This window comes from Sebastes fasciatus, chromosome 16, assembly GCF_043250625.1.
Source record: "Sebastes fasciatus isolate fSebFas1 chromosome 16, fSebFas1.pri, whole genome shotgun sequence".
Classification (NCBI taxonomy): Eukaryota; Metazoa; Chordata; class Actinopteri; order Perciformes; family Sebastidae; genus Sebastes; species Sebastes fasciatus.
In genome coordinates this window covers 28,508,660-28,521,209 of record NC_133810.1, presented here as the reverse complement: position 1 = coordinate 28,521,209, position 12,550 = coordinate 28,508,660, and the positions used below count along the sequence as shown (strand labels likewise).

The 12,550-nt window shown below is 41.1% G+C and overlaps 1 protein-coding gene across 4 annotated transcripts in view; it reads right to left on the bottom strand.

The window, feature by feature from the left end:
• The window catches only part of ltbp3 (latent transforming growth factor beta binding protein 3), a 38,271-nt gene that overhangs the window by 2,713 nt on the left and 23,008 nt on the right, over positions 1 to 12,550 (bottom strand). Inside the window, exons 8-25 of one of the 4 annotated variants that reach the window (XM_074611630.1) lie at positions 12,315 to 12,422; positions 12,217 to 12,230; positions 12,067 to 12,136; positions 11,736 to 11,813; positions 9,905 to 10,033; positions 7,914 to 8,045; positions 7,696 to 7,824; positions 7,408 to 7,527; positions 6,492 to 6,614; positions 6,087 to 6,209; positions 5,775 to 5,894; positions 5,328 to 5,456; positions 4,868 to 5,038; positions 4,565 to 4,645; positions 4,087 to 4,215; positions 3,845 to 3,982; positions 3,614 to 3,754; positions 1,067 to 1,195 (exon numbers count right to left, since the gene is read on the bottom strand). In XM_074611630.1, coding sequence (XP_074467731.1) covers positions 1,067 to 1,195; positions 3,614 to 3,754; positions 3,845 to 3,982; positions 4,087 to 4,215; positions 4,565 to 4,645; positions 4,868 to 5,038; positions 5,328 to 5,456; positions 5,775 to 5,894; positions 6,087 to 6,209; positions 6,492 to 6,614; positions 7,408 to 7,527; positions 7,696 to 7,824; positions 7,914 to 8,045; positions 9,905 to 10,033; positions 11,736 to 11,813; positions 12,067 to 12,136; positions 12,217 to 12,230; positions 12,315 to 12,422 — 2,064 coding nt within the window. Of the gene's footprint in view, positions 1 to 1,066; positions 1,196 to 3,613; positions 3,755 to 3,844; positions 3,983 to 4,086; positions 4,216 to 4,564; positions 4,646 to 4,867; positions 5,039 to 5,327; positions 5,457 to 5,774; positions 5,895 to 6,086; positions 6,210 to 6,491; positions 6,615 to 7,407; positions 7,528 to 7,695; positions 7,825 to 7,913; positions 8,046 to 9,904; positions 10,034 to 11,735; positions 11,814 to 12,066; positions 12,137 to 12,216; positions 12,231 to 12,297; positions 12,423 to 12,550 lie in introns of all 4 variants that reach the window. The other 3 variants (XM_074611632.1, XM_074611634.1, XM_074611631.1) reach the window with 3 other exon arrangements.

Sequence of the window (12,550 nt, the reverse complement as noted above, 5' to 3'; positions counted from 1 at the left end):
GTAACAGAGGTCAAAAGTCGTGCCAAAGTGCAGAAATTAGCCCGCCCCATAGTATAGTGGTTACCTGTATAACCTACAGTAGCTATGCCATACAGCTTATGTCCCCTGTAAGTAATAGATGCTGCAGAAGAAAAGCCTAAACCCACTATATATTGTTTTTACAGCATGGAGATCTGCTCATGGCACATGGACGCTAATACGCGTTAATAGATTAAATTATTTAGTCACACTTACAGCTATTCAAATCTACAGACTAATGTTAATGTTCCCAAACATAATAAAAAATTCAATGTCCTATCTACAAATGACACCGAAAAAAATTAACACTAGCACTGAGTGTAAGATAAATGGCTGCGTGGTTAAGTGATGAAGATATGCTGAGTTTCCTCTCATTAGGCAAACAGCTTATTGTTACAGCTCCTTGCTTGTGGTTCAGTATGCTTCCTTTGTCTTCTGTAATTGTGACGATAGAGCATAATAGTGTTCAATGTAATTTTTTTTGGTCTGCTGGTTACAATGCGTCACACTTAAACAGTCCTGCTGCAGGGTTAATTACAGATGTTAAACCAGCCATATTAAAGACATTCACTACTCTGTAAAAATGAAAACATTAAAGTGAGTCACATATCTTGCAGGCAAAATAATCACTAAGTGAGCTCAGGCCATTCTCCACTAAATGAGCAGTTTTCAAATGCTGTGTTTTCTCTACCAGAACAAATTTTATCATCTTTAATAGTGATAACACAAATTGTTTTTGGAAAAAATAGACATGCAGAAATCCTAAAAGTAATCTCTTGTTCTCTCATACTGGACATGCTCAGATACTGCTTTGTGTGTATAAAATGCGAACATTCAGTATGTGATTTTAATAACTACACAAAGTGGTATCCCTCCAAAGAGTGCAAACTGTCTCTGTAAAAGTTGGTAAGAGGGGAAACATAAAGCCAGTAAAGGCCAGATGGGACACAACTTTGGGAGGAATTACAAAGAGCAACATGAGCGGCAGATATCGAGGTAAGCCAAAACTCAGTCATGCTCAGGTGAGCCGACGCTGCATTTTACCCACCGTCGTAGACGCACTGCTTCAGCGCTGCACTGAAGGTGAGGGGAGGGTCGCAAAAACAGTGAAAGGAGCCGGGCGTGTTCTCACACCTCCCATTCTTACAGTACGAGGGGTCCTGGCACTCATTCACATCTGCAAAGGGCACCACAGACACTGGTTACAGTATGAACATCTGCTTGGGGCCAACTCTTATTCTGTAGGGTGGTGGACACAATAATGAATGAAAAGTTGTGCTACATCATGAAATTCGGTACAATAACCCTGCAATATATACTCCCCTTTGTGAAGTTTTCTGCAGCAACACTTCCTTTTACATGTCCACAAATTTCATGGTAATTAGGTGATAATTAGTAAGTAACCTATTCGAAATTTCAAATAGGTTACTTACTAATTATCACCTAATTACCATGAAATTTGCGGACCTGTAAAATGAAGTGTTACCTTTTCTGCACAACGTTCAGTTTTTCCTGAGACTTGTTGATTCAACTTTCATCTTTAACAAGTCGCAGAGTCGTTGAATCAACTCAATCTCAACAAAAAAACAAACATTTTAAGCTGCAGCATTCATTGCAGTGATATTGTATTGGTTTACATAACCATGTACAGTTGGTACTGTTATTGTGTCCACCCCCCTCTGTAGGTCAATTTTTCTTTTCTGTTTACGTTTCTACCATAAATGTTGCATGCAAGGTTCTGCTTATAACAAAATGAGCTTTCGGTCATGCACACACTGCAGTGGGTCTCTAGTAGACATGCAACCACACCGCCATATCTGCAAAAAGGCTGCAGGTTAAAACAGGAAGCTTGGTTCAGGCAACACTTCAACTGAGGAATCTTTCATCTGCTAAGAAGTCTGCAGTCTTTTATAAGTCCAACTTTTCTAAATCCAGCCAATTACAGGACAAACCATATTCACATCCATTCCCTAGTCCCTAAAACTTGCCAATTTGAAACAATTGATTAGACTGGGGTTTGCTTCCTAGAATTAACAGGATAATGGCAAGTAAGTTGGTTTTAAGCTCATCAGTGTCCATACACCCATCCGTTTTCTAGTCATGTATTCATGTCGTGGTTGTAGTGGTAACAGGAAGACCAGAGCCACTCGTACTTCGTATTCTCAAGAACTATTCAGTAACACTATTCTGGACTAACAGGTCCGATGCGACAGCTTTTCTATGTTTGCATCTCTTCCATTTCAGCATGTCTGAATAATAACAAAAAGGAGGCTTTCCAGGTGCACACCTGTTGGAGCCCAGAGCCCACATGTTTGACCTAATAGCAAGAATGCAAACACGTCTCCTCTTCTGAGTGTGAAGGGAACAAATGTTCACCACATTTGCAGAAAACACTTCATACAAAATACCTCTGGCAACATGGTCATCATGGCATGGCCATATGAATTCATTTGCCTCTGTAAGGATGGTGGCTGCAGCCTTGCCTTCTGTAAACGGGGGGGCAGTTTAAGTGCATGCCCCCAACTTCTGGCCATGAGGAGTAATAAGTTAACTCCATGTTTAAGACGGGATTCTTCACCAGATGGTATCAGAAAACCTCAATGACTGGGTCAACCTGGGCTGTCTGGTATCCGATGCAACTCAGTATCTCTTCATCAATACAACACAAGAGCATCGGCTTCATCTTTTATGGAACAATAACTACTCCTTTTTTGACCAGCAAACATCACAAAACCACTGATATGGAATTTGGAACAAACTGGCCACTTCAGACATCCAGGGGTCATTTGTAGATGTAAATGTAGATTTCTAGTCGACAAATTAAATGTATTTTCTTAATGTTTGCGACAGATGCAACAGCGTTTCAGGCATCGATTACAAAGGCAACTACTCACTTGTTGCATTAGGCTATAGTAGATGTAAGCCTTAATAAAGCTGGAGCTACACTGTGGCACTTCTATATTTTTATTACAGCTATGATAACAAAACATCACGTGATAGTCTACAATCTAAATGCAACTACTTTTACCATCACATGTACAAAATGTAATTGGACATATGTATGAATATATATCTTATATGTTTATTTGTCTGTTTGCTATCTTTAACACAGACCTTTGATTTAAAATGTATGTTCTTAATTGGTTTACCTGAGAGTTTTTTTTTCAGTTTGTGTGTTGTTTAGCTCAGGATGGCTCTATAATACTTCTTCTATCATCATCCTGCCATCACTGTACTGTATGTACTTTCATGGTTGTTCCTCTGTAATGTGCCCCCTTAACAATTACAACAATTACAGACTCAAAGTGATGAAGTAAGATCTCAAAAACATTCTTCAGCCACTTAAAATGTGATGAAAACACAAGAAAGCCTGACGTCGCCTCTGTTTAGTACAACGACAGCTACAAAAAGGTTATCAGATTCCTTCTCCTTTGTTCAACTTGGCATGGATATCAGTTTCGTCTCACATACACTACCTCCCACAAGCACAGACAGCCAACACAACTTTTTGCTTTTTCCAGAATAAACTGCTGTTGCCCATCACTGCCTTGTTGCTCTTCATAACTCCCCCCCACTGCACAGGGTCTGCACTCACCAGCCTGCTCCTCAGGAGTCACACAACTGTTCCGGTCGGTGGCCAGGGTCCAAGGCGGAGAGCAGATGCAGTAGTACGACCCTGGAGTGTCCACACAGTGGCCGTTCTTACAGTTGGCTGGGTCCTCACACTCATTCACATCTGTAGAACAAAAAACTCAAAGCTCAACACAGCTAGATAAATGCAGAATGAGCTGCCAGGGTCACTGGGAGATGATACGCTTTTACTCACCAGCCACTGTTGCTATCACACACTTCTTCTTGTTGTTGTCTGGAGTCCAGGGCCGGTTACAGTTGCAGTAGAAGGCCCCTTCGGTGTTGACGCAGCGCCCGTTAGTGCACAGAGACTCATCGTGGCATTCATTCACATCTGACGGAGTACATGCAAACCGTAAAAAGCAACATTCATCTGTTAGTACAAAGTATCTACAAAACAAAGGGTTTCTTTATGTGCCATTGTATCTAAGCACTCACCAATGCACTCGAGAAGGTTGCCATCGTAGTAGAAGCCCTGTTGACAGTAGCACTCGTAGCCCGGCTGCGTGTTCTCACAGCGACCCTTCTTGCAGATTTCATCAGCAAACAAAGAGCACTCGTCGATATCTGCAGACAAGGAAGAAAAAGTCTCAGGAATAGACTGCCGGTCTTCCCATAAAGTTGTTTTATGTAATGAGAACGGTTTACCAATTTCACGAGGAACTTATTTGGACAAGTAAGAAGGTATTTAACTCAGGCTGTATTTTTTTTATTTTAACACAGAATTTCGGCGCAAATGCATTATTACAAATTATAATAAACAAAGACTTTTCTTTAAACATCTGTCTTTAACATCTACCTCTGTAAATTTGTACCTTTGTAAATGTGTAAATTCAAACTTAAGCGCTGCTATTACTGTTTCCATATTTAGCCCTGGTGTGTGTGAATATTGTGACCCAGGTTGTATAATATGTACCATGGTAGACAGGCAGGCTGTACAGGAGTCCTTCATCATAGTAGAGGCCTTGGCCGTTTGGACACAGGAAGTGGAACTCAGCTGGGTGGAGAAGACCAGGCAGAGTTTAATAAACAGCAATAGATACAGAATGACATAATGTTCACCATTTGGTGGACACTTTTACCCATAATGAACTACAGTCATTATTGTCTAAACCCTTGTTAGTAACATGTTCAACACGCTGAGCTACAAACTCACCAATCACTCAGCTGAATGTGTGTTTACTTGCATTATGCACAGAGCACTGTACTGTAAATGTACCTGACTGGGAGACAGGACAGGGATAGATCTCACAGTGATCTCCCCATCCCACGCCGATGGAGCAGCAGCACTCCTGCTTGGTTACGTTGGTGGCCAGGACGCTGTCGCAGAACACGGTGTCATCGAGGTTCAAGTAGCATTCCTTCTTCTCATCTGTCATCACCCGAACGGCTGCAAGAGAAAACGTGGTGAGTGTTAGGAAACAGTCCAGAGCCGATGGGCTCGCCAAGCTGTTCCTTTCTTTTAATTAGAGTTTAGTTTGTGACTTGGTTCATATAGAACATAGGATTTGGTCTAATATGGCCAATAATTATAATTGTTTGGCTTCTAGGCCCTCAGATTGGTTTGAACTGAGAAGATTTGGGTTTGGGAGAGGCAGGGATCAAATGTTCAGGCCTGGTTTAAGCTCCGGGATAAATGTGGGTCTACAGTAAAGCAGAAGGAATCAGAGCAGGCTTACCCTCACAGCTGTGTTTGTCCTCTGAGAGGACGAAGCCGTGATTGCAGGCACACACATAGGAGCCCGGTATGTTCTCGCAGGAGCCGAAGGGCTTGCAGAGACTTCTGTCTGCGGCACATTCGTCTATGTCTGAAAGGGGAAATCACACGAGTATTTGTTTTTGATCCAAACACCATCTGAGTCGCAAACAAATAGATTTTGTTCTTAAACAGCTTTAATTTTTTTCAGAGGAAAGTAAGAAAACACTGAAAGGTTATTTTTGCCCAATGATGCCAAAAACATTCTGCCTACTGCCGCTTTAAAGATAAAAAATAAAGATATTGTAATTAAAACAAAGATTTACACAGCAATTTAGTTTCCCATCTCCTGCATATGAGTTACTAATTAGTTCAGACAGCATCCTGTTTTCTAATAAACATCTGACCATATAGATTTGAAGAGACTGACCTTGGCACCTCCTGCCTCCGACCAGTGAGTAGCCCTTCTGGCACTCACAGTGGTATGAGCCCATACTGTTGATACAGCGGCCCCGCTGACAGTTTGATGGCCTCTCACACTCGTTGATATCTGAAGGGAAGGAAACAAAAACAGTGTTTGGAATGTGAAGCATGTGGTGAGCTGGATTAATGGAGCGGTCAAAAAAACAATCTGAACTCGGTCACACTTTATTATCACAATCCAGTGCTGATTAGCTGTCAAGTGACAATAACATGAGTTTCAGGTGATTAAATTATTGCATGTTTGTTGACTGATTCATGCCTTCACAGTGGCTTCCTTCCTGCGTGCGCTGGTATCCCGGGTAGCACTGGCACTTGAAGGAGCCTTCTGTATTGATGCAGTGACCATAAGCACACAGCCTGACGTCCTCACACTCATCAATGTCTGTTTGGAAGAAGGAAAAAACAAGGGAAACCCAACATCTTTAATGATTAAGAGTTCTTCATTACAGCTTCAGCACCAAACGGCCATTAAAGGGATACTTCACCCACAAAATCACAATTTGTATAACAACATTTTCTTCAAGAATTCAAGGTAACACTGGGTGAGTTGTTGATATACAAATGGTCATTTTGTGGGTGAATTATTCCTTTAAATCACTCAACTGCATTATAAGCAACTTAATCTGGGTAATGTCAATGTCGACGTTATGTAAGCATTACTCACCGCTGCAAACTTTGCTGTCTGAAGAAGGGAGGAAGCCCTCGTTGCACAGGCAGCGGTACGTACCAGGGAGGTTCTCACAGCGGCCGTTAGGACAGATGCCAGGCTTCTGACACTCATTAATGTCTAATGAAAGATGTAGGAGGCATGAAAAGAAGCTCAATTACAGTGATATCATAACATGTTTGTATATCGACAACACTTTATCTTTCTACTCCACGTAGATCATAAACCCTTGAATATAATAACGACAGGTTGAAATCGGTTGAGAAATGTAGACGTTATAGTGCTTTTTATCCAGAAAAACAGCAGCTCCCCCGTTCACTTGTATATGGTTACAGGCCAGTCTTGCCAGGTCCAATATGGCGCCCACGTTGACGTATCGCTGCAACGGGCTGAAGCGTCCAAAGCGGTATCTATGTATATATGTCTATGCAATAAATAACTGGCCGCGCAACTGCCAGTGTCTGTGAAAGTGGTAATTTGGCATGCAGATGAGAGGGCACTTCAGCATTTCCAAAAAACTCACTTGCACATTTTTGCTAGTGTGCCCTTAGTTAAGCTACCGTGTCGATCCTTGATCTAAGATGTTTCCCTGTAACAATGCCCAGCACACAATTGGCTCAAGTTATGCCCATACTGATAACAGATTGAATTATCTTGCTCTGTACTTACGCGTATATTTGGCTTCTTTATGTCTCTATGCTGCCGAGTGAATGTAGGTGAATTGTTGCTCATTGTGATCAACGTTGTCCATTTTCACAGAGCTCAATATTTTGCACATTACCAGCCAGAATTCCTTGACTTTTTAGCATGATAATAAGGCCCTCAATTTGGCAGTGTCTCACAAAAACGCACAGACAGAAAGGGGTATCACAAATAAGTTAATAATGTTGCTGTATGGCAGGGTTGCACTCACCATAGCAGGTGCCTGTGCGGGCCTCGTGACCAGGCAAGCAAGAAACACACTCATATGAGCCCGGTGTGTTCTCACATTGCTCATTGGGACACGTGTCAGGGTTCAAACACTCATTTACGTCTGGAATAAGGGAGAAGACGTGTCATATACCGGTGATTTGAAGAAGTATTCAGAAATACAGAGCACAGTCACAGGCGTGTTATCGTGACACACACATAATAAGTGTTTTGTGAGTGGAGAGCCGGCGCACTAATATCCATACTGTCTTTATAATCAGCATCTTTGTACCTTCACAGGCTGGGTGACGGTGTGACTTGCTCCTAAAGCCGCTGTGACATTCACATTTATAAGAACCGGGGAGGTTCACACACTGGCCTCCGACACCACAGATGTCCTGCTTAGAGCACTCGTTCACGTCTGCAAAAACAGAGAGGACGGAGCCAATGCAGGATCTGATAATTTATAGAAAAAACATTTAAACATGGAAATCACTCAACCTAACTTACCTACGCACTTGAGTCTCCCATTCTGCACCATGTGTTTATAGCCCTGACGGCAGAGGCATTTGTAACCTCCCTCTATGTTGACGCAAAGGCCTCTACCGTGGCCGCACGGATCTGAGTCACATTCATTATCATCTGGACAACAGGAGAGAAGCACAATGATGACACATGACAGTGTTGAATAATACAGACAGACACCAGAGGGTCATAGAGCTCAGGAGACACAGTGCTCTGTTTTTCACCACCTGTCCTAACATCCATCTTTAAGTGATATGTATGTGTCAATGTGTTAGATCAACTACTTCTACCTCTTACTACCAGATCCATTCACATGCATGACAAAAACTACACAGCTAACCTTACAAATCCATTTATTTTACTTTAAGAAGAACACAACTGTCTCGTAGGGATTTTTAAATGCAGGGACATTATTATTATTATCGGAGAAACTAGGTTCACAGTTTTAGCTGAAATGTATTTTACTGCTTATCTACTTTCATATTTTACTTAATAAACCCATTTGGACCCGTCTGAACTCGCACGGAAGAGTAGCGTGCCTGCGCAAGCATGAGACTGTTTATGCGGCGGTGTTTTAAATAATAAGGGTTTTAGCAAAGATGCATCAGACTTGGATTAAATTGCACGAGTTGTGTGAGTTTGTAAACGGATGTTTTGATATAGTTTTGCTGTTGTTGAACCTGGCCTCCATTTACTTCAATCCATCAAGACTTTTCTACATTTATACATTTTGATTCTTCGTTCACCGTGGAGCAAAACAAAGTTTTCATCACGATTTTCATTAATGAAAATGTGACATGTACACTTGTCATGTGTATTTTGTACATGCTTTGTAGTATAATTTTCCGTACTTTGCCTCCGCTTTGTTTTTTTTGTTCAGGTTCATCTGGTTCTTTTTCAGTTAAAGCAATTTACACAGTCCTTTGTCATGTTGACGGGTTAGTCAAACTGTTCACCCCACAGTCAAACAACTTAATTTGCTCAACCATTGTCTGAAACAGATGCCTCTGAGCGCCGAGTAAACACACCAACCCACGTGCAGCATTGTTACGTGCTGCGTTGTTACATGCAGCGTTGTTACGTGCAGCGTTGTCTGTTTCCGGTTCTGACTGTAACAGCAATATTTAAATATCACTAATGCAACAAATATTAAAAAATATATTTCGAGGTGCAAGTTTGGCTGTTTGTTGTCCGTACTTTTTAATATGTTAAAAGTGGTTGCCACTGATGGCAACCAAAGGCCAAGAATTTGTTTTCTCAAAATGCTTGACAATGGCAACCTGGCAACCCTGACTGTCGAGCCCTGCTTTAAATTACATTTGTGTTTCTTAAAGAGGTACTCCAGCTAAAATCCATCAAAATCGGCGCAGAAAATCTCCCCTCAGAGCCACAAAAGACATTATACAACTATTTTTGAGTCATACTCAGTGGAGTATGTTTAGCTTTACTAAAGCTAAACATTAACACAGTTGAATTAAAATCTTAATTAAAAGCTTTAACATCACACACAATCAGGTTTAATTTTATTGTGGAAGGCAAAATACTGATTGTAAATATTGTAATTTATGCATTAATTGTGCGCACCAATAAGAGCTGTAATTTTCTTCCTAGTTATGATTTCTACACGTCAACAGTTAAGACACAAAAGGCATGATGAGGATCACGTCTGAATACTTTCATTTACCATTTTTGTAATTGATCTATTTTTGATTCAGAAAAAAACAGAGATCCAAGAGTCAACTGACTATTTTTAATGTTGATCTGAAAGTAGTCCCCGCATATATATCACCTAGTAGACAGGATGAGTGGCACTGCTTAACATTCATAGACCGGTACATCTTCCTCCTTCCTATCAATTGTATATCAATCTGTGAGTCTGCCAGGGGACACCCATGCATAAGAAACTTCAGGAGAAATTTCTCGGCGCTATCAGGTCACCACCTCCTCTAGCCGCTGTCTCTACCATTGTCTCTTACCCTCACAGATGTTCCTATGCGGGTTGATATGGTAGCCAGGGTGACAGTGACAGATGTGGCCGTTCAGGCTGTTCTCACACTCTCCGTGACCACAAATGTTCCTGCTTAGCCTGCATTCATCTGTCTCTGCTTCAAGGAGGGAACACAGGCATCATATACATATACATGCATATGTATATAGATACATATATATGTGTGTGTATATATATATTATTATTATTGTTTAATATATAATAGGGCTGTCAAATTTAACACGATAATAACGCATTAACGCAAACTTGTTTCAAAGCTCCTAATTCCTTTAATGCATTAACGCAACTTTTTAGGTTGTAGCGGGCTCAGTTTTAAAGCTAGAGAGAAGGTGTCACATGAAACTAGAAAACCTAAGGAATCCATTGGTACCAATCACATCATACTAGCTTGTCAGAAAGGAGGCTAAAGAACACTCCAAACTTACGCTAAATTTTGGCAAGGAAAAACTGGCATGACCATTTTTCAAAGGGGTCACTTGACCTCTGACCTCCAGATATGTGAATGTAAATGGGTTCTATGGGTACCCACGAGTCTCCCCTTTACAGACATGCCCACTTTATGATAATCACATGTAGTTTGGGGGCAAGTCATAGTCAAGTCAGCACACTGACACACTGACAGCTGTTGTTGCCTGTTGGGCTGCAGTTTGCCATGTTATGATTTGAGCATATATTTTATGTTGAATGCAGTACCTGTGAGGGTTTCTGGACAATATTTATCATTGATTTGTGTTTTTAATTGATTTCCAATAACAAATATATACATACATTTGCATAAAGCAGCATATAATCGCGATTAACTACAGACAATCATGCGATTAATCGCGATTTAATATCTTAATCGATTGACAGCCCTAATAAATATATATATATAGACATTTGCATAAAGCAAGCATATTTGTCCACTCCCATGTTAATAATAGTATTAAATACTTGACAAATCTCCCCTTTAGGTACATTTTGAACAGAAAGAAATGTGTGATTAACTACGGACAATCATGCGATTAATCGTGATTAAATATTTTTAATCAATTGACAGCCCTAGTATATATACTGTATATATATATATATAAAGCTGCTAACACCCATGTCATACGTAAATCCCTCTATCTTTGGCCATGCTCACACTATTCAGGTTTTTAACCCGTCACTGGCTTTTTCATATCAAAGCCAGTGACGGGTGTCAGTCAGAAAGACTGTGTTGGTTTTCTAAAAGTCACAAATGAAAACACAAGAAAAGGTTTCACAGACCAGAATTAGAAGTAGATATCCAACAGCCCGAAGATATCCAACACTCCTTTAGGACTGACTTTTTTTTTCTTTTTATGGAACTTAAGTGTCTCACATAACCTGCTTTTTAATACCAGCACAAAACGCAGTTATGGCAACACTTGCTTCCATAAAACACGAAGAGTGTGAACATAGCCTCAAGGCTGGTTCATGCTTCATGGTTGAACACACACGACATGCAAAGTGTCCAAAACCGTCATTAAAGGAGCATGCTGGATTTGGTTCAGTGTTAAATTGGACTATTTATTTCTATCAACAGAGATTGCCTCAGGGGCTAAATAACTCTTCTGCATGCCGTCATAAATTAGGTTTATTCCATGGAGAAAGTCAACATGTCATTAGTGAGTGATGGACCCAAAGCTCACCACAATATCTTCTCTTATTGGGGAATGTGGAGAGCTGGGTTTTCCAGTTTTGAGGCGCATGAAGCATGAACCAGCCTTTACAGAAGTGACTCTCTAGAAGGTTGAAGCAGAACAGGTGTCTGAGTCGGTTTGCAGGGAACTCACGCAAGACTTTAGTCTGTGTTTCGAAGGGGTCATTGCCTGGGGTCATTCTGATGATTTTTGGAGGGGTGGGCTTAACAACTGTGGATCCAACAGAGGAGAGATGAAGTGGACAGACTTTAGGAGGAAATATGACATGTTGAACTTTAGTCCCGATGTCTTCACCACACATGGGGGACATTTATCAACGCTAGTCGTCGTTGCAGAAACCTTCCTCTCGTTGTGACAGCAGCAGTACATTAAGCACCAGTAGCAAATACATTTTCTCCTGAATTTCAACATGTTCTATCACTGGAGTATTGGAGTATGAATCTGGGGTTAGAGGTGAGTTTACCAGGCACACGAGGACTGCTGGTGCTGGTGGGAGACTGCTGCACAGCAGTCACCGTCGCTGGAGGCCTCTCCTGATCGAAAGAGATGGTCGCATTTCACAACAGCAAAAATTTTAATTAATAAATGATTAAAAAAAGAATCAATGTCTTACCGGCCGCTTTGGTTCTGAAAGGGAAAGAGATAGAGGGGTGTTACGACTGAAAGTAGAAATGTTGGAAATGTTTGTGTGAACAGTGTTCAAGGACTCACCCTCCTTTGCTGGATTGCGGGGGAAGATGATGGGAGGGAAGGCCAGGGTCTCTCTTATATTTTGGAGAAAGTATCCTTTCCCAGCAGGGCAGATCTTATTGAAGGCCACTGAGCACCGCACGGAGAGAGGAGAGGATTTTACTGTTAACTTTATTTCACTTTTTTTTTTAGAATCTCACATTTTGCGAATTACATGCAGCCAGTCTGAAGCAATACCAGCTTTTTGCTGAATCGTG